Source organism: Pygocentrus nattereri, chromosome 24, assembly GCF_015220715.1.
Source record: "Pygocentrus nattereri isolate fPygNat1 chromosome 24, fPygNat1.pri, whole genome shotgun sequence".
Classification (NCBI taxonomy): domain Eukaryota; kingdom Metazoa; phylum Chordata; class Actinopteri; order Characiformes; family Serrasalmidae; genus Pygocentrus; species Pygocentrus nattereri.
In genome coordinates, this window is record NC_051234.1 from 29,281,979 (window position 1) to 29,306,031 (window position 24,053).

A 24,053-nucleotide genomic window follows, 5' to 3' on the forward strand; every position below is an offset into this window, starting at 1 on the left:
TCTCTCTCTCTCTCTCTCTCTCTCTCCATCTCTTTCTCTCTCTCTCTCTAACACACACATACACAGCTAGATGACTCAGTAAGCCCGGCACACATAAGGGCTGGAGGTGGTGCTTTGGCTCCTGTCACGGTCCCTTCACCACTCTGCTCATGTCACAGAGTGTGTCAGCTGTCAGGCTTCAGTCCATAGCCATTGTTAGCGCCCAATGAGCTTGTTTGTGTACCTGCCTCATTGTTTCTTCATTTTCACTCTCTGACTCGCTTTCCCACAGACGTGCACACAGAAGCGGTACAAGCGGCCCTAGCCAAACACAAGGAGAGGAAAGTGGCCGTCCCCATGCCCTCAAAACGCCGCTCCCTGGTGGTCCAGACTTCTATGGATGCCTACACCCCTCCAGGTGAGCCTCATCTCCAACCCTTACCTCACAGACATGCACTGCCTGTCAGAAGTTTGGGGAAGCTACCGTTTTAAAAATGTTTGGAAAAACTGAACGTACTAAGCTGTTTAGATCTTGCCGTTTTTCTCTGCAGAGGACCAACTGACAGGTTACCTGGGTAATAATGACATAGGCCACATATTTTATCCCCTCGTTGGGATGTTAATATTCATCAGCACCCTTCAGAGCTTGGTTTCCTGAAGGCATGTTGGCATAAAGATGATTCTTAAATGCTAGTGCGAACATCACGCTGAACACTCTCTCTACCAGTTAAGATGATCTCAGTGCTAAGACGCTTTTGAGAAGCAGGACCCAGGTGTTTAAACCTCCTTTACGCCAAAATAATTTCAATATGTGCCTTTATTTGTAGCAGGAGAAGAAAAAAATTCTAATAGTTATTTAGGTGAAACATAAAACGTATTTATTTGCATAAGGATTAGATTTACATTTTGGATCAACAGGTTTCAAATCTGCATTTCAATTTTTTGTTATTTTCCGTGTCAAGAGATGACACAAATTAGTACAAGTTCACCACTAATAAGCATTCACACTACCAGGCTGAAGTGGCATAGGTCAGATTTTTTGCCTCAGTGTGAGACAGCTGTGTTGACACACAAATCTGATCAAATCCGACCCACTTTCATATGTGGTACTACATCAGATCCGATATTTGTGGCCATACGACTTTAATGAGATCGGAATCCATGAGGTGCATCCACCATCATCCGTTTTTCCTTTCATCTTACTTAACAGTCGAGAGCTGCTCAGAGCAAATTATCTTTGTGACTAAGTCTTGTTCTGCTGGTTAGTCAGTTTGTTGTTCATGATTTATGTGGTTCATTCATCTGACGTTATTGTTTAGGACATGCTGGTCATTTCAGAACCCGAGTTCATTCACATTAATTACAGATTTGAGTCACTGACCTACATCAGAATGAACCATCAAGTGAGAAAGTTTAGATCTGAGCAAAAAAAATAGGAATTGAGCAACGAGGCTTGTAAAGTGAACATAGCCATAATGAAACATCACCTCTTCTATATACACTACAGAAATACAGTACAGTTGAAAGTTTAGAATCCGCACTTTCCTCATCATTTTTCTGTTTATGTCTTTGCAAATAAGCTACATTTGGTCTAAGGTGAAAATTAGGCAAATGAGACTTTTTTAAACAAAATTCTTCCAACAAATAGGTATTTCAAAGCGTATATACCCTTAAGGATCGAGTTAAGGTTAATAAAATGGTCTCAAAATATGATACAATAGAAGTCAAGGTTCCCCCAAACTCTTGACAGCAGTGTATGCTTTACAAACACTTAAATCCACCGTCTGGGCTGAGCGTCGAGTGGGTGTGAGTGACTCTCACTAGGCCTCTCCCCGCTTTCGTCCCTCCTGCCCCCCCTGACAGACACGTCGTCCGGCTCGGAGGAAGAGGGCGGCCAGGGCGAGGGGACACCTACGTCCAGCCAGGGCAGCGTAAGCATGGACCACTGGATCAGCCGCGCCATCCACCAGGGCTCCACCACCTCCTCCTCGTCCTCCAGTACACAAAGCGGCGGCAGTGGGGCAGCGGGGCGCCTGGCAGACGTCCTCGCCCAGACACATGTCAGCAAGCCAGGTAACTCCAGCACCCTCATCTTCCTTCCTTCTCCTCATCCCTCCACCGCCTTCTCTCTCCTGTTCTTTCGCTGCTTTCTGTCTAACCTCTGCCTCTGCTGGCTCAGCTTCCTCTGCTGCCTTTATGCTGTCTTTGTCTGCCTCCGTCTGCTGTCAGTTTCTCGTCCTTTTCATTTGCTTCCTCTCGCCCTGTACGTCTGCCTGTCTCCAGTTTACACACGCTTGGTGCCTTTTGCCAGCTTCAGTTCCTTCTGCTTATAGATGTCAGTATCTGCTTTGTGTGCTTTAGCTTTTTTGTGTGAGCTAAATTAAAGATGCAGTTCGGCGAAGAGGCTAAGTCACACATTTTTCCCTTAGTTTATCAGCCCAGATATGCTTGGTGTCTGAAGTTTGCTTATATGGAGGTACAATTGTGCAAGCCGTATGCCTAAATTATCATAATTTTCTCAGATTAGGGCTGCATAATTACTTATTTTCACTGTTGTCTTATCAGTATGAGTTTTCACGTTAACGGCGGACGTGGCATCACATTACACGGGCAGCAATGAAAGTTACCATTAGATTGTTAAAAGATGTGTCTAGTGTCAGAGCAGCAAGCTTAGCCACTCTGCTATAAAGTCAAGTATAAAGCACTAAATACACCGATCAGGTGTAACATCATGACCACCTCTTGTTTCTACGCTCATTGTCCATTTTATCAGCTCCACTTACTGTATAGCTGCTCTTTGTAGTTCTACAGTTACAGACTGTAGTCCATCTGTTTCTCTGATACTTTCTTACCCTGTTCTTCAGTGGTCAGGACCCCCATGGACCCTCACAGAGCAGGTACTGTTTGGGTGGTGGAGCATTTTCAGCACTGCAGTAAAACTGATGTGGTGGTAGTGTGTTAGTGTGTGTTGTGCTGGTCTGAGTGGATCAGACAGAGCAGAATTGCTGGAGTTTTTAAACACCTCAATGCCCCTGCTGGACTGAGAACAGTCCACCAACCAAAAACATTCAGCCAGCAGCGTCCTGTGGGCATTGTCCTCTGACCACTGGTGAAGGACTAGAGGATGACCAACACAAACGTCTCTGACTTTACATCTACAAGGACTGACAAGGTAGTAGTGTCTAATAGAGTGGACAGTGAGTGGACACAATGTTTAAAAACTCCAGCAGCACTGCTGAGTCTGATCTACTCGTACCAGCACAGCACACGCTAACACACCACCACATCAGTGTTACTGTAGTGCTGAGATCGATCCATCACATAATGATATGCCTGATAGGTGTAGCTCAAAATCTGTTCTGTCCTTAAACTGTAGAAACATGATAAATTTCTCTCTCCCATGTTTGGGGGTTAAATGTGAAGAAGTAATGGCTCCTGCTACAACAAACCTGCATCATCATAAGAAGAGAGCTTTCGAGATTTTAGAGATTTTAGTAATAATTTACTGCTTCTCATATTATAACAACTTTGAACACTGTTCTTTAAAAAATCTTTTAAAAATATGAACACATTTAGGCTTTAAGAGAACTGTTAAAACACTTTTTAGCTGGTCAAATTATGTTTTGATGAAGTTAAAATAAGTTAACACATCCCTTACAGAGAACACACTTCTGCACATTTAATGCAGTTAGTTTTTTTTTGGGTGGGGGCGGTTAGTTTTTTTTTGGGTGGGGGCGGTTAGTTTTTTTTCCTGAATTTTACATAATGGGGAAAACATCCATCCATCCATTTTCTAAGCCACTTCTCCGTCAGGGTCGCGGGGGGTGCTGGAGCCTATCCCAGCAGTCTTTGGGCGGAAGGCAGGATACACCCTGGACAGGTCGCCAGTCCATCGCAGGGCAGACAGACAGACACTCACACCTAGAGGCAATTTAGCACATCCAATTGGCCTGACTGCATGTCTTTGGACTGTGGGAGGAAACCGGAGAACCTGGAGGAAACCCACACAGACACAGGGAGAACATGCAAACTCCACACAGAGAGGGCCCTGGTCACCCGGCCGGGGAATCAAACCCAGGCCCTCCTTGCTGTGAGGCGACAGCGCTACCCACCACGCCACCGGTCATAGCACATTTTATGTTTTATTTTTTTTTCTATCTGTTTATATCAGCAAATAAATTAAAATCATGCACTATAGTAAGCTGTACAGGTCATGATTAAGTTGTTCCTTGTAGAAGATGTTTTAAGTCATTCTCACTTAGAAAATGGACAAAACATATCATTTTATGGGGGGTGTTTAATCTTTTATATGCAACAGTTCTTTTATTCATTTTCCACAGTTTTAGCGCTGTTTGTTGATAGCTTTTGGTATGTGATGCCATGCTAGACATACAAGAATAAAATACCCTCAGAGGGACTCTGGACGCAGCCAATGTGTGCCACGCAGATGTTAAATCAATCCAGGCACTTCGTTTTAAATGTAAACACAAGGCACAGTAAGAAGAGGAAAGACTTTGACTGCCAGCTCCCCTCACCCCACTCTAAGAGCGTTGACTGGGAGAAGCCGTTTAGAGGTTCATCGAGCCCCTTTGCCCGTCTCAGCGGCAAAGTGGACCGCATTATTAGCCGTATCATGTCGACGAGCTCCCTACGGCCAAGTTTAAAGTCTAGACGGAAAAAAGATCTCTCCATCCTCCACCCTCATACTTGTTTTGTTCCCTTCTTCCTTTTTCTCTCTACGCTCTGATTCTCTCCCTCAGTTTTTCATTTCCTCCTTCATTTTTCTCCTCACTCCATTGCCTCTCTGTCTTTATGTTCTCCTCGTCTCTCTCCACTTTCATTCTCTCGTTCTCTCTCTCTCTCTCTCTCTCTCTCTCTCTCTCTCTCTCTCTCTCTCTCTCTCTCTCTCACCCCCACCCTCTGTCCTATCTTTGTCACCCCTCACATGACTCTGTTGTGGCACCATCTAAAAGCAGACTACCAGACAAAGAGAGTTTGCGGGATCTGGAACACTCCCAGAACTTTTGCTCATGGCTATTTTGGACGATCATAGAGGGGGTGTAAATGTAATTATGCATCTTTATTCTTCAGCAAGACGCACACATTCCATCGGCTCAAGATCCAACTCGCCTCGATATCGTACCAGCTGCCATGGAGCGTGGAATGTATTTTTGATAGGTGGGGCCAGGCAGCAGCACCCCATGCCCACACTTGGTTGAATGTTGGGCACAAGTCCCGCAATTCTAGTCGCAGTTGCTCTTTCAGATCGCTTTGATTTGATTATCGTTTTACCGTGTTTGATCTGTGTTTGATCCTCACAGCTCTACCGTTGTCTCTGCATTCAGAGAGCAGCCGGATTTCTTAAACTCAAGTCAGTGCAATATTAAACTCTTTACACAGATTTGGCATCAAGAGATAGTCTTTATCTTGTTAAACGACACGTTAGTAGTGGGAGGAATAAAGGTTCATATGGTTCCAAACACTTAGGTCACAACCAGTATGCCTTTAGGGAATATAATATGGTTTTTATTGTTTTTTTGCATTTTTCACACTAATTAAAATAGCATGTAAGAACATTGTTACTGTGCTTGTGATGATTTAGATTTTTTTTGTTTGCTAGAGCATTGTTTAAAAAAGCGATATGTAATATTATATTTAAAAAACATTGTGTAATGTAAAATATTTAATGTCAGTTATTAACAAAGTTATCACTGCACCTTTTCTTTTCTGATTAATTAGTAAATGGCAATCAGATGGAACGATTAATCAGCTATTGAAATTAGCTGCAGCCCTGTTACTGTTACTGCGTTAATTCTAGGCATGTTTAGATTTATATATTAAGCACCTCCGTGTTTATTTAGTAGCATTTGAAGGATGGTAAATTCACACAGCGTATATACACCGACCAGGCATAACATTATGACCACCTGATTGATCAGATTCTGATTGATCAGATTCTGATTGATCAGATTGATCATTTTATCAGTTCCACTTACTATATGGGTAGTGGTGGATCATTCTCAGCACTGCAGTAACACTGATGTGGAGGTGGTGTGTTAGTTTGTGTGACACAGTGTTCAAAAACTCCAGCAGCACTTCTGTGTCTAATCCACTTGCACCAGCACAACACATACTAACACACCACCACCACATCAGTGTTACTGCAGTGCTGAGAATGCTCCACCACCCAAATAGTACCTGCTCTGTGAGGGTCCATGGGGGTCCTGACCATTGAAGAATAGGGTAAAAGGGGTAACAAAGTCTCAGAGAAACAGATGGACTACAGTCTGTAACTGTAGAACTACAGAGTGCAGCTATACAGTAAGTGGAGCTGATAAAATGGGCAATGAGCGGAGAAACAAGGAGGTGGTCAGAATGTTTTGCCTGATTGGTGTACATGCAGGATAGTCCAGGATCTTTTATGAACTTTGTATAAGTTTTGCGATCCATGCCAGCTGCTTCTCTGATTAGTTTCTTTCTGTTTGATGGGTGGGATGTGTGTGCATAGATATAGAGCTTGTGTAGGCAGCCTGAATCATAACCCCACCTTACCCACCCCTTCATGTGAGCCATGCCAGACCATGCTGTGCTCTATGGGGGGACATGGCAGCGTCCATGCTCCGGTCATCCGCCTCCCCTCCTGCCCATCCATGCCTGTGGCCGGTGACTCTTCGTCAGCTTTTAAGGTTCTGGTTCTCTCCCTCCTCCTCCTCCTCCTCCTCCTTCCACATCCAGGGCCGATTGCTCACCTCTCGCTGAAGCGGAAAACTATGCTCGGTGTAGCTGAGAACGGCAACTCGCTGCGTCGCTCCTGTGAGTTCGGATCTGACCTCCTCTGGCCACCTCCCTTGGAGTCGGATGGTCAGTATAAACCCTTTCCCCCTCAGCACACACTCAGCCCCACTCCCACCTTCTTCATCCCTCTTCATCCAGACCGCCTCAGCATCACTGTGTCCTGTGCATAGTTTCTTGTGTCTGCGCAGGACTACAGGCCTTTCAGTGTGTGTGGTGTGTGTGTGTGTGTGTGTATGTGATGAAGCTGCTCCATGTGCTGATGGTGTGTCTGACCATCAGCAGCACTGTGTTTGTAAGGACTATAGAGATGTCCTCCCCATCCCATGGCCCTGCGCTTCTGTATCTGCTGTTGTTATCCTGAGATACAAAGTGTGACGTTGTGGAAAGCGGTGTTCTTTGTGTGATCTGGACTTTTATTTTGTCATGATGGGTGCAAAGTACAGCGTGCTTGATTTATTTTGTACTAATGGGGCTTCTGTTTGGTCTGCTTTTAGATGCTCCGTCCATGCTGTCTGCATCTGTGTGTGTTTAATGTTCTTTTCTCAATCCTGTGTGTGTTTGTGTGTGTAGTTGTCGGTCTAGTGTTTTGTTACTTTCCTAAATCGCTGCTTGTGTCATACGACCCCATTTTTATGTGCATGCTGACTGTTAAACGTTGTGATGTACAGTACTGTGTAAAAGTCGTTTATTTACCTTCCAGTCAATACATGTACCATAAAATATACACTTAACAGAAAATTACAGAAGCCTCAACAGCTGAATCTAAATCAAATGTTGATTCTGCAGTTTGTCCACTCTTTCTTTTCAAGCGACTATTCTTTTCGAGACACTTGCTTTCAGTTTTGCTTCATTTTTCAACTGCAGGGATATTTCTCCATACCTCAAAGCTCAGTCTTAGAAGCTGGTTGATGATCTTCTGAAGTAATCAAACACATTCAGTGGTGTTGAGGTCTGGACTCTGGGGTGGTCAGTTCATCGTTCAGTTTCTTTGTTCAATGTGTCCGTCTCCTTTTCTCAGTGAGGTTCTTCTTGATCAGCTACACGTCCTTTCAGACCCACAGCACTGAGTTGTCTTCTCACAGTGGAAGGATGGACAGAAACACCTGTGGATGTTTTCAGGTCTGAAGCAGCTTGATTTTCTCCTCTTTTTCAAAGATGGAAGCTGTAAGTGCTGTTTATCTGATGGTCTATCAGGTCTTGCGCTGTTGTTAAGAGTCACATTTTCTCTTCAGTCATTGTTTTGGAAGTTGGATTGCACCTCCACCACCCCTGCTTATTTTTTTCTCTAACTCTTCTCTTCCTTGGAAGTGGATTATCTTGCTCCTAATCTCCTCAGAGACATCTCCTGAAATTCACACTCAATGACTGTTTTGACTTGAAATTCAGTTGATGATGGGTTTCTGAATTTTACGCATTACTGTATCTAAAAATGAGGAATTTCTGTGCAATAAAATAACTAGGAATTCTCTGATTTGGTAATTATGGACAACTGGCAATATCAAATATTTTTGTCATGTACATATTTGCCCATGCTGATACTATACACAAATATTTAGAAATTCAAGCAGAAATTTTGACTAAATCTGCATGGATTACTGTTACAAAGAAAAGTAGCTTTTACATTTTACGTTAAAAAGTGCAGTAAAATGAATAAAATGCAAACATCTTAGCAGAGCAGCCTAGCATCACCTGAATGCTCTGCTCTTCCGCAGTGCTATAAATACATCGGTAAAGATCGGTTTGAAATGTCAGTCAGATCTAATCATCAGTCACACTCCATGCATTTATTTAAAGCAGTCTTCTGGTAAAGACGATATGATTCCTGTATCATTGTGCATTCTTCAAAATAACATGTTCTTACGGTCATAGTGGTGAGTGATGTTGATGATGACATCCAGGTTGTAGTCTGAAAAGCATATTATGACATAAAGTGACATATCATGTTAATGATGTATGTCAGGGGTCTTTAATTAAAATTCAGTAAGGTCCCGTTAGAGAAAATATCCTCAAGCAAAGATCCAGAGCATCATAATGTCTAACTTACATCATGACTCAGTGCCATATACTGTTTACTGATGTAGCCTAGTAGGAATATCAGCATGTTATACAGTCAACAACTGAATATCAAACCAAATAAAGTCCAGTTCAGGCAGTTTTCAACAATATTTATTGTCATTTGTTTATTGTTTTCTCTTTTTAGATCACATCATATGAAATAACTTCCCTCTGACTCACTTTCTTCTCTGCCTGCTGTTTCTCGCCTCGTCCCTCCCCTGTGTGTACGTCACTCACTGGAGTCTCAGTGCTCATCGTAATGCACAGATCTGATTGGCTGAGTAGCGTCACATGTAATATTTACAACGTGTGCGATTGGTCTGGGAGTCTCCTGGGCTGCTAAAGTGGTACCATAAAGGCTAGAAAAGCAATGCCGATTAAAATAAGACCACCCTGGCGGTCCACCTATAAGTGACCTCTGATGTACATCATCATATTACCCACGTCTATGACAAAACTTTGCGTCTCTGACGTGGTAACTTTACAGTAGAGGCAAAAAAGGTGCTTAACTTTATATATACTGTTCCCTTGGAATTCTGACCTGACAACAGACCTGAATGCATTTTAAATATTGTGAAATATTAAAATCTTGTCATATTTATAAATGTGTAAGAGTTTTTTGGAGCAGATCAAATGCATACAGAACCTTCTAATCCTAAGAACTCACTTCAAGCTTGAAATTAGGTTCTTTCTGGCAAAACATGAAAAGAAGCACTGATTAAGTTGCGAGGAACACAAACAGTTTACTCGTAATTTCCTTTTAACACATAAAACTAATGTAACAGAGTGTCTCCGTTATGAGAAAGTGCAATTGAATGTGTTCTATGACATTTTTATATGACATTTATATGTATTATTTTTTATTTATGGAATTTATTTCTTGTTTTAAGACAAATTATGTTTTTCTTATTCAAAAGAGAATTGCAGGTTAAGTATAAAGGTCAGTGCTAAATATTTTGTCCAGTCCAGAGGTCCGACAGCAACCATCTACTATAATAAACTGTCCCAGCAATTGAGTTCAGCAGGTTTAGAGTTAAGGCCATATGAGGCTTTGTTTTGTATCAGAAATGTTGAGTCTAACCCAAAATGTCTTACTTTGGGAGAAAGAAGAAAAAGAAAATATGGATGAATGTAGGAAATCAATGTAGCTGCCGAGTATCAATATAGTATGTTGCTGTTGAAAGAAATATCAGTGGAAAATTTATTTCCTGTTGTAGGAGACATCGTATCACTGTACTAGGCCCCAGCAATACCAATCAGAGCCATTTTTGGCAGGTTGATGTCACTTTATACAAGACCCAGTCTCTATATCAATAGAGCCCTCGTAATAAGGCGTTTGACAAACACAGGCCGCACCAGCTGATTCCCCTCACGGGGACCATTCGTGGCAGACGACTTAGAAGTCGAGGGCTCTCTTGCCGTCCTTCCCAGCTTCTTCGAACTCCTCTGGGCTCAGTGGGAACTCATTAGCGCTTTCGTCAGTGAGAGAGAAAGTGTGAGCGTGCAAGTGTGAGCAGTCACCAGGCTATTTTCAGTCGTGTTACGTAAGCAAAGAGGCTGCTTGGTGTTTCCTCTGACAGTCACGCCTGAAAGAGGATGGGGCCGGGGTGGATGTAGATGTAGGACTTTATAGCCTGTTTTGTTTTCCTTGGCCACTAAACAAAAAAGCCAGCTAGATGTTTATCATGATCATTTTGACAAGACATTTTGTTGTAAAAGCTGGTGCCATAGTGGAGACCATTAGAGACAGGGCTGAGTCAAGAAAGAGACCTGGACATGACCAAGATCAGATTAAGATTTCTTCTCCAGATTGTTTTCAGAATGACAAAAAGCCCATTTTACATGAATTGCATTAACGCTAGATACCACAACACTACTAAGTCTTATGCTCACTGGCTTCAGATTTCTCAGATCTGTATAAATAGTGAAATGAATGCCTGTGTCTTTCCAAAATGAGCATTTTAAATAAACGAATGAATGAATGAATAAATGCTCCTCAGTAATAGTTCTGGCTAAGAACTTTAATTAAATTTAGAGTTGGAAAATGTGCCACAGTCATATCGTCCTAATTACTGTATGTGCCTCATTGAAAGTAAATTTATGCCGTTGAGCATTGATCAGTTGGGTTATGTGGTAGTGCGAGTGATTAAATTCTACATACAGGTTTTGAAGTCTTTGCCATTATTCTGTAGTGTGACAGCAGTAATAATAATGGGAAAAAAATGATATTTTAGTACGTGTGTCCTTGTATTAAACCTTAAACAAGCTTAACGGAATAATAAACTAAAGTGAATTCATTTATGATTAGCATGGGGCAATGCGATTTAGTCAGCATGCATGACGGACCAGCTCCAGAAAGGAATTAAGGATGAATGTGGTCAGTGGAATATATAATTATCTGAACTTTTAATGTAATCTTAATACTGTTACTCTAATAATTAATGTAATATTTAAATTTGAATAAGGCATGTGCTGTTTGGAATAAAATTTAAACATTTCTGACTGAGCTTGAGACGTAGAATCACAGAGTGAAGCTGGGTTAAATCTCATAATACTGGGCAGAAGTCAAGGATCACCCTTCATGTATTCAGTTTCAGTCAAAATGCCCATATAGTGAAATTCATTTGTTTTTCAGGAGACGTTTCTGAGGAGATTAGATAAGATTACCCACTCACATTAGGCAATTGATTTCAAAAAATACTTAAAAGCTACAGAGAAATTGGTCCTTTTATCAGCCATGCAAGACCTGGTGGACACCAAAACTGCCCTATCAGATAAACAGCACTTAAAGCTTTCATCTCTGAGAGAGGAGGATATCAATCTGCTTCAGATCTGAAAACATCCACAGGTGTTTCTGTCCATGACACCACTCAGTGCTGTGGGTCTAAAAGGATGTGTAGCTGTTGAAGAAGAACCTAAAGAGAAAAGGAGATGGACACATCAAACAAAGAAGCTGAGCAATGGACTGGCCACCCCAGAGTCCAGACCTCAACACCACTGAATGTGTTTGGATCGTGAGAAGCAGAAAATGCAACCAACTTCTAAGACTGAACTTTTTGGATTTTTAAAAATGTGAATATTTGAAAAAAGGGGTAGTGGAAGAGTGGTGGTGAGATAGACATGATCAGAGGCTGATGTAGGGCTTACAGTAGCACCAAGTTAGCAAGGTCAGTAGGAGCTCAGCTATCGGTCTTGGTCGCTGTCTTTTTTTCACTCAAATTCTCTCTCATTCTTTGCATCTCTCTCTCTCTCTCTCTCTCTCTCTCTCTCTCCCACTTTCTCCCACTGCCCACAGCCAGCCACCAGCATCAGCCCTGACTCATTCCTCTCAGCTGTATGACTAATACATGCATTTTTATCAAAGATTTAATCCAAATAGAGAAAAGCTGTAGCAGGACTGCTGAACGAAATAACGCAACCATTGATTAAATCAGCCTGTGCTTCGGCTCTGAATTCGCTTAAAGCGTTAGCTCAGTGATTCTCCATTCTGCAAAATGTAGCACTGCAATAACCCTCTATATCAAGTTATGATGTCATTGTTATGATGACATTTAGGTGCTTTTCTTTGTAACGAAACTCGAGGATGGCCGCATTCAATCCAAACCGCTCTGTCTGTTTGTCATTGAGCTTGGCAGACGTGCCGCTCTGGGCCATCTTGATGTTTTATTGCGAAGGTGACGTGGCTAGCTCAGGCCTCATTGCCATTCTACCCCCACGCCTGTTTCTGTCTCCGCAAGCCTAAATTCTGCGCCGGCCCACTCTCTTCTCACCTAGCTGCTCGATTGGGGCGTAATGGAGCGTGTGTAATGTTGGACAACCAGTGACAGTTTACGAGCTTGCAGAGAGCTCATGGCGCGACCAATGAAACGCTACTTTCATGAAGAGAGAGAAAGAGATGCGTCTGCTTGATGGTCTCTGATTCACCTGCAGACGGTGTTGGCATCGTCGTCCGGGGGCCGTAGGCACTGATATGATAGAAACATCCCCTCTAGAGGAGTCTCTTTAATATATTAGTGAGACCTGGGAGGAATGAGTGGTGAATAATAGGCCACAGACAGCTGAGGATTTACAATCAGTGAGAGAGAGAGAGAGAGAGAGAGAGAGAGAGAGAGAGAGAATAAAGCCCAGAGGAGTAACAGAGTGGAAGTAAAAAGGACTGTAATTACGGAGAGGAGGAAAAAAGCTCTCCTCTGTCCTCCATCTCCTCTCCATCCATCTACGCCTCAGACATATTCACGTTTTTTGTGAGGAATCACTCTCACCCCTCCCTCCTCCAGCCTTTTTTCCGCTCTCTCTACTAAACAATGTGCCAAGTGTCTGCGGGTCCCTTTGTAAGAGGGAGGTGAAGTGACCCGGGCCCCGGCTCTCTCTTCCTGCCCTCTGACTTCTGACTCCTGTGTTTCCTCCAAAACCCAGAGAACCACTCAGCCCCTCCAGACGTCACCACCTACACTTCGGAGCACCCGGCCCAGGTGGAACGGCCGCAAGTGTCCACTGTGCCACGAACTACTCCCAAATATGGCAATGCCGAGCTCATGGAGACCGGAGACGGTGAGTACATCTGTGTGGAAACATCTATCGGTGCCTAGTATGAATGCCAGAATGTACATTTTTTTAAGCTGCTAAACTGCAAAGAATCGTGTGTGAGCCATTCATATTATTTTCATAGTAGTCACTAAATAGTTAATTTGTTGGACAATAAGCTTTAGGATTAAAAACTGAACAATAACTAAAAGGTCTAGTGTTCTAGACTTCAGTAGCTTCAGTTGTTTGCTATACATTTGATCTATACTGTTTAAGACATAATTACATGATTAAACATATTTACATAATTAAGTTTACACTTGATTGGTTTACACTGCTGTTTGTCATATTAATAATTGTTACTATTTTAGTCAGTAATATCTTATACAGGATAGATTGAAACTACAGGCTAAGCACATGTATTTTAAGATGTTATGTTTAATATATAATTTTGAAAAGTTATTAAAAGATAAATATTACACTAATGCATTAATTAATAACTTAATTTAATATGTTTTAAAAATTATAAGAAAGACAGATGCCTTGAGAGTTTCTTTAAAATATTGGAAGAATTTGAAATATCTTGAGTCTTACAGCCTGACTGTATAGATCTGTATTAATATTAATATTATACAATATTATACAATATAATATTAATGAAAACAGTAATTCTAAAGTTTGAATGGCAGTTTCAAACTTTTAAAGCATGGAATCTATCAGGTTTGAGTCTGGACTTTCAACATTTGGACTTTCAACGTTACATTTATAACGGTGCTGAAACGTGACACACATGGTGAAGTTGAGGAGTCCAGGCTGTCTCGTCCCACACGCAAGCCAGATTCCTGGTCGTTAAAAACGAGTTTTCAGATGAAAATATGATCAAATGTGAGACTGTTATGGGCAAAGATGCTGATTTATTGCGCCGTGAGGACTTTTCTTCCACCTTAAATAAGTAAAAGACACTGAAAAAGCATTCTTTAGGCCATCACAGGTTTTCGGTGGATGCTAACACCATGATGGCTACATCACACGCATGCCACTGTCAGTCGCACCTAAAGGCACAGTGTTGCTTTTCCTCAGAGTCAGTGTGTAAACTCATTGATAGCTTGGTGATAGAGCTGTTTTGCATTTCCTCTGCAACTCCACTGTTTCTCCTGCGAATAGGCGTGTGCATTTGTTTGTTCGTTGGTTCATTCAGATGACTCTCTGCATGACTGCGAGTGCCTGTGCATGAGGGAATACTGGTTTGTGTGAATTACAGTTTGAGCTAGAGATGCGCTGCTGTGGAACTTCTGGGCCGATAATGACAAGCAATAACTAACAGTTTGTAGTGGCCGGTGCCCTGCGATGGACTGGCGACCTGTCCAGGGTGTATCCTGCCTTCTGCCCGATGACCGCTGGGATGGATGGATAGTGACCAATACTAATAACCGATAATTTTACTTTTTGTGCATTTTCCACTTTTTTTTGTATTTAATTTTTTTCCGAGAGGACAAGCTATGATGTGTCACTCAACAGAATGAGACAGATGTGTGTATATTAAAAAACTGATGAGGATTTTCTAGTTTGTTCCAAATTGTTGCCACAAACCAGCCAATAGTCAAATCCAAGTCCACACAATCAGGCAAAAGGACAGAATCGGAATAAACAGGCAAAGCTGATCTTGGATAGGTTGTAAGATTGTCATGGGCAGAGATGTTGAGTTATTGCGCCCTCAAGACTTTTCTTCCACCTTAAATAAGTAAAAGACACTAAAAAAGCATTCTTTAGGCCATTCTTCGGCATTTCGGTGGATGCTAACACCATGGTGGCTACATCACACTTGCTTGCCACTGTCGGTCGCACCTAAAGGCACAGTGTTGCTTTTCCTCAGAGTCAGTGTGTAAACTCATTGATAGCTTGGTGATAGAGCTGTTTTACGTTTCCTCTGCTACTCCACTGTTTCTCCTGATGGTAAGAAGGTGGCTTAACTGAACTGGGCTAGTTTCTATAGGCTACTTGCCTCGATTGCGAGTGTTCGGAGTTCATTGCGGAAAAGAAAAAGTTCATTACTGTGAAAAAAATGACAAGAACCATCTGTATCACTATAGTCAGCCATTTGCCACAGACCATCTAGATCTAGTGCTGTGCAGGTGCTGTGGTTTGTTGTCAGCTGTTATGGTATTTGAACATTAGCCAGTTAAATGTGAGGTAAGCAGTCTTAATGAATGAGTGATTTTCTAACAATTTAGGTATAATGAAGTTGGGTAGTTGATGGCCGTCAGAATTGCTACTTAATACTTGCTAGCTGGTGGTCCAGCCTGCCTCCAGGCCCCCCAAAATTTACATTTTTTTGCACAAAACAAGACTGCATAACCAGCAGAAACTGAAATTCAAACAATAATATGATACATTTATACAAGTTTTGTCCCCTCTGCTTAAATTACATTTTTTTTTATTTGATGTGAACGCACAAAAAATTGCAATATTTAAAAGTGCCATATTTAAGTTTGTTCCTCATTGAGGACGTATTAACTTTACTTGTTTTCGCTTAGAAAATCTATCCCCTCATCTGCGTATGAACACAAAGCAGTATTAATTGAAAGTTTAGAATCTGAACTTGTACCTGTTTTGCTTTTCAGTGAGCTCGAGAAATACGATGATAAATAATACTAGCATGAAATGATCAATATGAAATGACAGCACATGCTTTTGTTACTACTGTAATTGCAGCTTTGAACAGTTAATATCAACACTGATTGAACATCTCCCTGCTGTAAAGAGCTGTAAGAGCAGAACATGAGAAAGCTTCCAAAACATGCACTGGAGGTTGTTTGTATGCACCCTACTTGCTCGGTCCATTCATTGGACCCTGTATTCCCGGTGCCATGCAGCATAACTTGTATGGTTGATGGACAGTTCCATCTGCCTGAGTCCTGAGCTGGTATTTGTAGTGATGGATCCTCTGAGATTAGGCCATGATTGAGAGCATTGATCTGCCTCTTTTATGACAATTTAATTTGCTCCCCAGGGACGTCCTGGAGCGTCTGCATTTGACTGCATTTGTCAGAAGCATTAATCAATAACCTTCGTGGAATAAATTTGTTCGGAGTGACGCGAAAATTCAGGCATTAGATAATAAGAAAACGGAAGAGCGGGAAGCTGAAAGCAGGTCTACTCAGCCAGCCAGCCAGCTAATTTGTTCTGACTTCCCTCAGCCCGAACAGCTCTGTTTGTTTATGTGCGCATATGCGTGTGCATTTGTTTGTTCGTTGGTTCATTCAGATGACTCTCTGCATGAATGCGAGTGTCTGTGCGTGAGGGAATACTGGTTTGTGTGAATTACAGTTTGAGCTAGAGATGCGCTGCTGTGGAACTTCTGGGCCGATAATGATAAGCAATAACTAACAGTTTGTAGTGGCCGATACTAATAACCGATAATTTTACTTTTCGTGCATTTTCCACTTTTTTTTGTACTTAATTTTTTCCCGAGAGGACAACCTAAGATGTGTCACACGACAGAATGACACAGATGTGTGTATATTAAAAAACTGATGAGGATTTTCTAGTTTGCTCCAAAGTTGGTGTCACAAACCAGGAAAACTAGCTCTGAAGACAGACGCAGTGCCTCACAACATGCCTAAGCTAAAGCCTGGGCATATAAGGCTAACTAAACAGACCACATGATGCACAGAGCAGGTGAAAATACTCAGTCATTACAAACTGTTAATTATTGCTTATCATTCCACAGCAGCGCATCTTTAACTCAAACTGCAGTTCACACAAACCAGTATTGCCTCACGCACAGGCACTCGCAGTCATGCAGAGAGTCATCTGAACGAACCAACGAACAAACAAATGCACACGCATATGCGCACGTCCATGAGCCGGGGTCATGTGATCATCCGAGGGGCTCTGGGAATTGGAGTCCTTGGTGGATGAATGTGGGACATGATGTTTATGTACTAAAACAGTCCCAATTCATTTTTACATGACGACTTCTCTTTATCGCTTAGAATTAAACAGGCTGATTTTGTCACTAAGCCTTTAAGACTATATGTATATGTAAATGACCTCTGTTCTGGTTGGCTGCTCTGTCTTGCTCTTCATCAAGAACTGTCCAGTCTGAAATGCTCTTCAACTTCAGCATGAATGGACAAAGCTAAGCTGCTGTTGACTGAATAGGCTGGCATATGAAAATGTGATGGTTCACAAAAAAAAAATCAGTTCAGAGCAGTTTGATCGGACTGTATGGACTGGGAAATGTATTTTCTGAGATTTGCATGTTTACATACTACATTAAATTCTCATTTTTAAAAAAGTACATGATTTAGGGCCTTTAAACAAGTTAACTATAATCCACATATAAGTACAGTGAGCATAAAACTGGTTACAGCCGAATCATTGATTCAGTTTACATAATCATGACATAGCAAAATCAGACACAACAGCTATTCTAAACATTTTTCATATTTATCCGGAGTGAATTTCAGTGCCAAGTGAATGTAATATTAGGCCCTGTCCATGTCCGACCACTAGCTATCTTCTAATTATCTTCTAATAACTGGACAGTACTAATTTCAAGTATGAATGGGGTCCACAAAAGGATTTGGTTGGGAAAGAAATGACCACAGGCAGTAGCATTCCCGCTAGAGGGTGAGTCAAATATCCAGGCTTCTAAGTGTGTGGTGTCTGTGGTGTTATCCACTGTGCTGTCCACTCCAGAGAGTTAGAGAAAAACAGAACTGACCACACTTTAAAAAGATGGTTCTTCAAGGGTTCTTTAGCAAAGAATATATATATATATATATATATATAGAACGATGAACGCTCAAATAAACCTTTGTATCATTAAATTGTTCTTCACTTTGATGGAGAATGTGCTGTAGAAGGTTTTATGTAGAACCTTATTGATAAAGGGTTCTATATAGCACTAAAATGGTTCATCTGTTGGTACAATGTCAAGTCTCTAAAAATAGAACCTTTTTTGGTGCTGTATAGAGCCCTTTTCAAAAAGGTTCTACATGAAACCATATAAAAGACATTCTCTGTCAATCTGAGGAACATGCTCATGATGCAAAGAACCCTTTTCTTTGAGTGTTCATCATTTTTAATGTAGTGTGCATACATGTGCATCAGTTTATGTATTATTACATTATCCCATTTATGGAAGAACAACATATCGTCACTGATGAATTTTGCACTCCTAGTTTGACCAGCATCTTTAAACATATATACATGTGTGCGATCTTCAGGAGTTCCCGTCAGCAGTCGAGTCTCTGCTAAGATCCAGCAGCTGGTTAACACGCTGAAGCAGCCCAGACGACCTCCGCTTCGGGAATTTTTCGTCGACGACTTCGAGGAGCTTCTCGAGGGTAGGATCAGGAGACTCCTTCTGAAGCATCCTGACATTACTGGGCTTCAGCACAGTTCATACTCTGTATCTGGCATGTGCTGGCTTGTCACACCATCTAAATATAGGCCTCCAGATATAGAAAATATTCAAAAAGAATAATGAAAAATCAGTTGTTTGCATGATAATTTTACAGTAGACAGGCTAGAAGGCCAGTTTTCTTTTCTTTATCAACTGTTGATTTTGTATTTAATATCTTATAATCTGTTCATCTTATATAATATTGTTCATCTTATATAATATTGCATATGTAAATATGTAGCCAGGAGTTACTACTGAACCTAATACTTCTGAGCCTACATTGCTTATGTTTACAAGCCTACATAGTTTAAAACTGATAAAAGTAATGTAGCTGTTTTGTAAGTAGTCACATGTAATGTTGATAAAGAGTCCTACTCTGCCATGAAGACACTGTAAGCATTTACAGTGAAGCTTACTAGCTTATGTTTCATAAGCCGCTTCTCCATTGTTGACCAATGACATGTTGCTTTTAATTTGTGCTGCCACCTTTTGATTAAAGCTAATATTACTTTGCTAACCTAGTGACTGTTTTCTAGCTATGTTAAAATGTTTGCTGTCATTTTGAATTTTATTTCAGATGTTAACTGAATATTTGGTTCATTTTGATACATATGTAAAAAAGAAAAAAATATAAAGTTTTATAAAAAAAATTATAAAATTGATAAAAGTTTCTAAACAAATTCCAGAGAAATGGAAAGCACATGTTGTGGACTAATAAATGAAATCTTTATCAAGTCAGTCAGCTGGACAGAAAATAACAAAGCCTCTGCTTCCCTCCGATGTTTGCGGTTGCAGTCCAGCAGCCTGACCCAAACCAGCCACGGCCGGAGGGGGCCCAGATGCTGACCATGAGGGGAGAGCAGCTGGGAGTAGTGACCAACTGGCCTCCGTCCCTGGAGGCGGCGCTGCAGCGCTGGGGAACCATTTCTCCCAAAGCCCCCTGCCTGACCACCATGGACACCAACGGCAAGCCCCTCTACGTCCTCACTTATGGTAAACCATAATCTCATATTTTACACACCTTAACATAAATGCCTTTGGCATGTAAGCCCATTGTAAGAAATGGTTTGACAAAAAATCTGATTTACACAATTTCCCTCTTACCTCAAATGTGGTCAATGTTACATACAATGTTAGAAACCATGTAAGTGAGTCTGTTTCAAATGACTTACGGCAAGTGTTGGATGATTTAGAGTTGTATGCAAAAATGTGGGCACCCTTGGTCACACGACATGTTTTGAGGAATTTTCTAGGTGAAAGTAATCGTGTACAGAGAACACATTTTAATATTTAATTACATTTTATTTGTTGAATTTGTTGATCTGTTAAATGTAGTTATTTACTTTGCTCAATTTCTGGCACAGTTTCTATTTTCTGTGTTTTCTGTTATTTTTCTGTGTTAAATTCCACAAATAAAAAGAAATGTAGTTAAATTAGCAGAGAAATGCCATATTTAAGTGTGATCCCTGTAGAAGATTAGCTAACTTGTGTTCACTTAGACAGTCAATAAAATATGTAACTTTTGCTGTTTGCCCAGTGCTAATTGATGGGTACAAGCTTCCATTACCTGTTTGGCTACTTTGGCCTCATAGCTCCAGTGCAAAACTAAAGAGGCAAACCTCAGACAAACCTCAGGCAAATCAACTGCATTTGGGGTCTTAACAAAAATGACTAAAGTACAATGGGTGGGATTAGTTTTACGTGGGTAGGTGGAGTAATGAAATCATTACCTACGTCATTTTGGTTCCATTCTAATGTCATGTCAGTAATTTTTAAAGACTGCGTGCTTTCACATCAGTAAAGATTATAGCGGAAGTAACTCCAGGTTGTGTTAATTCCATTGCCTGTCGGCAAATATTCCAGCCGGTTCTGTGTGTGGATGCACTTGGAGAAGTAGCCAAAACAACCAACCAAACCAATTTATGAACATTAACCCCTTAAAATGCTTATGGCTTGTTATTCAGTAGCTACAGGGACTTCAATGCAAACTGGTTGAGCCATTTTTAGTTTACAGAAGTGAGTAATAAACCTTTATTAATACGCCAGTAGGCCCTGGCCATTAAGAGATGATAAAAAAAAAAACAATGTTTATGAAACTATATAATTTTAAATATTATTAAGTATTTGGACACATGAGCAGCTGCATGTGTTGCCTAAATATCTTTTTTGTTTGGATGGAAATATGTGAATCAAGCCGTCTACCGTTTTTATAATTTCTTCAGAAATTTCTTATCCCCTCATAAACATTAGAAACGTCCTGTGATAAAATTTCATTAACCCCACCTCCAGATGGAAAACTAATCCCCATCAAATAGTATTTAAATGTTTTTTTGCTTATTTAACATAGAGTGAGGAATAACATATTTTATGGGAGGTGCATAAATGTGCTTGTATTGGATGGCTCAGAGAGTGTGTGTTTCATTTATATTGCGATGTGTGTGTGTGTTTGTGCGCGAGGTGCTTGCCCCTGTGTCAGGTGAGCTCTCTGAGCGAGGATCCCGCCTGCAGCGTGTCACCGGTGAGAGGGTGTGAGGGGGTTGCAGTGTTGAGTTGCTGTGTACGTGTTTAAGTGTTTTTTCCTCTTTCCTCTCTGTAGTGGTTAATAATTTCATTCTCTGTTCCTCAAGAAGCGAGTCCTTACGGTCTTATTTGTCACACACGCTCAAACCATACAGGTGATGATATTCCTCTGAAAGCCCAGCAAATGATGCTTTTATTTCACCATGCCCTAGAGCTGGGCGACAACCCAATATTTCACTGATATCAACACTTTTATAATTGTATCAGCATCAGTATTGGCATAGTTTAACTGCAGCTGCGTAGGTAAGTGCCTGCCAGCAGCCACTCCGGACCATTTATAGAGCCTAATTTGACTTAATTTAGCTGAATTCGATAGGCAGTCTCAGAGATATTAGAAAGAAGAAGTCAGTTCAGTGGTGCGTCTTTTTATGGAGAAAGTCCCATATTTCAATTAAAAGCTTCAGTCGACTTACTGGTTGGCAGCTTAGCGTTATGTAGGAACGTGACAAAGAATTGGCTAAATAGCTAGAAAGATTGTACATAATTGTTCATATCCTAACAGCATAAATATCATCAATTAAAGATCAATTTTACAATAATTCATTAAAGAAATAAATAAAATAACAGTAAAGAGCTCCCTCACTTGAACTAGTGCCACAAGTGCTGGTGATGCTGTGTGCCATATGTGTTTTCTATCACTGAAGCTTTAATAAATGCTGCACCTCACACCACTAATTTACCTGTTTAATAATTCAACACATATACTGTACTATGATCAATGTGGACTGGGTGAATACTGGTTGAATGCTCCTTTAACTCTAGGCTTTCTAGTAAAATGGGATTCCACCGATTTTTCACAAATTTCTACAGAATGAAATGGTGACGATGTAAATAAAGTCATTCAGAGTGGTTTGATGTGAAATGGTCTGTTCAATATAAACGTACAAAGTCAGAGTTTTTCATAGTGTTGGTGATAGGAACCAGATGTCGGAAGAGTTTAATGCCCCTGCAAACTACCATAAAGAAAATTTATTACAGAAAATAGTCACAAATATGCCTGATGACTGAGACATTGTTAGTATTTTACCAGCATCAGCATTACATATAAAAACTCAAGAGTGTAGGTTCACTGGTCATTTTGGATAGAAAATAAAATGGCTATATTTGCCTTGTAGACATTGTGACCCCTGGTTCCTACTGTATTCAAAGGGAAATGAGCAGCTTTAACACCAGACCAGGTCAGCAACCAGATTAACCGAAAACAATACATGGGAGTAAACAAGATCAGAGTTGAATAAACAAGCGAGGGTCGTAACCAGAAAGTACACATATGTGGAAAGACAGTCCACCTTGTAGATGTAAAGTCAGAGACGACAGCTCATCTGCTGCTGCACAGTTTCAGTGTTGGTCATCCTCTAGTCCTTCATCAGTGGTCACAGGACGCTGCTGGCTGGATATTTTTGGTTGGTGGACTTTTCTCAGTCCAGCAGTGACACTGAGGTGTTTAAAAACTCCAGTAGCACTGCTGTGTCTGATCCACTCAGACCAGCACGACACACACTAACACCACCACCATGTCAGTGCTGAGAATGATAATAGATATAGCTGAGAATAGATAGATAGATAGATAGATAGATAGATAGATAGATAGATAGATAGATAGATAGATAGATAGATAGATACTTTATTGATCCCGAAGGAAATTTAGGAAGTGGAGCTGATAAGATGGACAATGAGTGTAGAAACAAGGAGGTGGTCAGAATGTTACGCCTGATAGGTGCATGTACAGAGCAAAACAGGTGGTGATGATTATTGACCTGCTTTGTTTACATTGCAGTTTTGTACTGCCATATTATGGATTAATGTCAGATACCAGTACACCGAATACATACATCCATACCTGCATGCACACATGAATATACACTCAGACACAGTGCATACAAACACATCTATAGTCCAGAAATATGTTTATCTGTATATTGTTTGTATTACAGTATGTGTATCTAAAGCTCTGTAAATAAGTATGTAATATTTTAAACATCATGTTATTCCTTGTAATGAACTGCATTCGTTAAATGGAAAACAATTTACTGTTAATTCAAATTGTGTTCAGATTTTTTTTGCAGAAACTCTTAAAAGTAATAAAAGTATTATAGTACGTGATAATGCTTTTAGTATTAAAAGTATTGTATCTCTGTTGTCAGAATAAAACCTACATTGTGTAAATTGCATGATGATTAGACCAAGAGAAACAAACCAAAATTGCTTGTAAAAACTCTGGTTCCTTTGACTTTACATTACATTACATTGACATTAAAAGTAAAGTATGTTTTTTTTCAAAAGTTACCATTTTGGAGATACAAGGTTTTGTTCCTAAAACAGCGATACATTAATACTGGACTGTTGCTGCTCTTTAGAACTAGGGTTCACTGTAATGAGCATCAGAAATAGCTTGTGAACGGTAATTATAAATAATTATGAATGTTTCATCATCATTTAATGCTGCCTTTAGAATAAGACTAGAGCTAGATCATCACTGGCTTTGTTCACATGCAAATATTTTTGCCAATCCTATTTCATACATTCCAATTATGTATTAAGACTGAGGTGTTTTTGCTCACTTTACTCAACAATCTGATGGAAAATCTCCGTTTATGTACACACTGCAAGTAATCCGATCCCAAATTACACGCATACATAGAGTACCACTTAGTGTAGACGTTACCATGACAACGAGCATCGTGTGAGTCATGTCAGAGTGAGATGA

At 40.6% G+C, this 24,053-nt stretch overlaps 1 protein-coding gene across 10 annotated transcripts in view; it reads left to right on the top strand.

Annotated features, from left to right (window-relative positions):
- The window catches only part of dip2ca (disco-interacting protein 2 homolog Ca), a 167,501-nt gene that overhangs the window by 83,418 nt on the left and 60,030 nt on the right, over positions 1-24,053 (top strand). For 5 of the 10 annotated variants that reach the window (XM_037534029.1, XM_017710432.2, XM_017710434.2 and 2 more), the window contains exons 4-9: positions 272-397; positions 1,804-2,052; positions 6,715-6,840; positions 13,246-13,380; positions 18,588-18,707; positions 19,562-19,759. In XM_037534029.1, coding sequence (XP_037389926.1) covers positions 272-397; positions 1,804-2,052; positions 6,715-6,840; positions 13,246-13,380; positions 18,588-18,707; positions 19,562-19,759 — 954 coding nt within the window. The remainder of the gene's footprint in view (positions 1-271; positions 398-1,803; positions 2,053-6,714; positions 6,841-13,245; positions 13,381-18,587; positions 18,708-19,561; positions 19,760-24,053) is intronic. The other 5 variants (XM_017710436.2, XM_017710437.2, XM_037534030.1 and 2 more) reach the window with 3 other exon arrangements.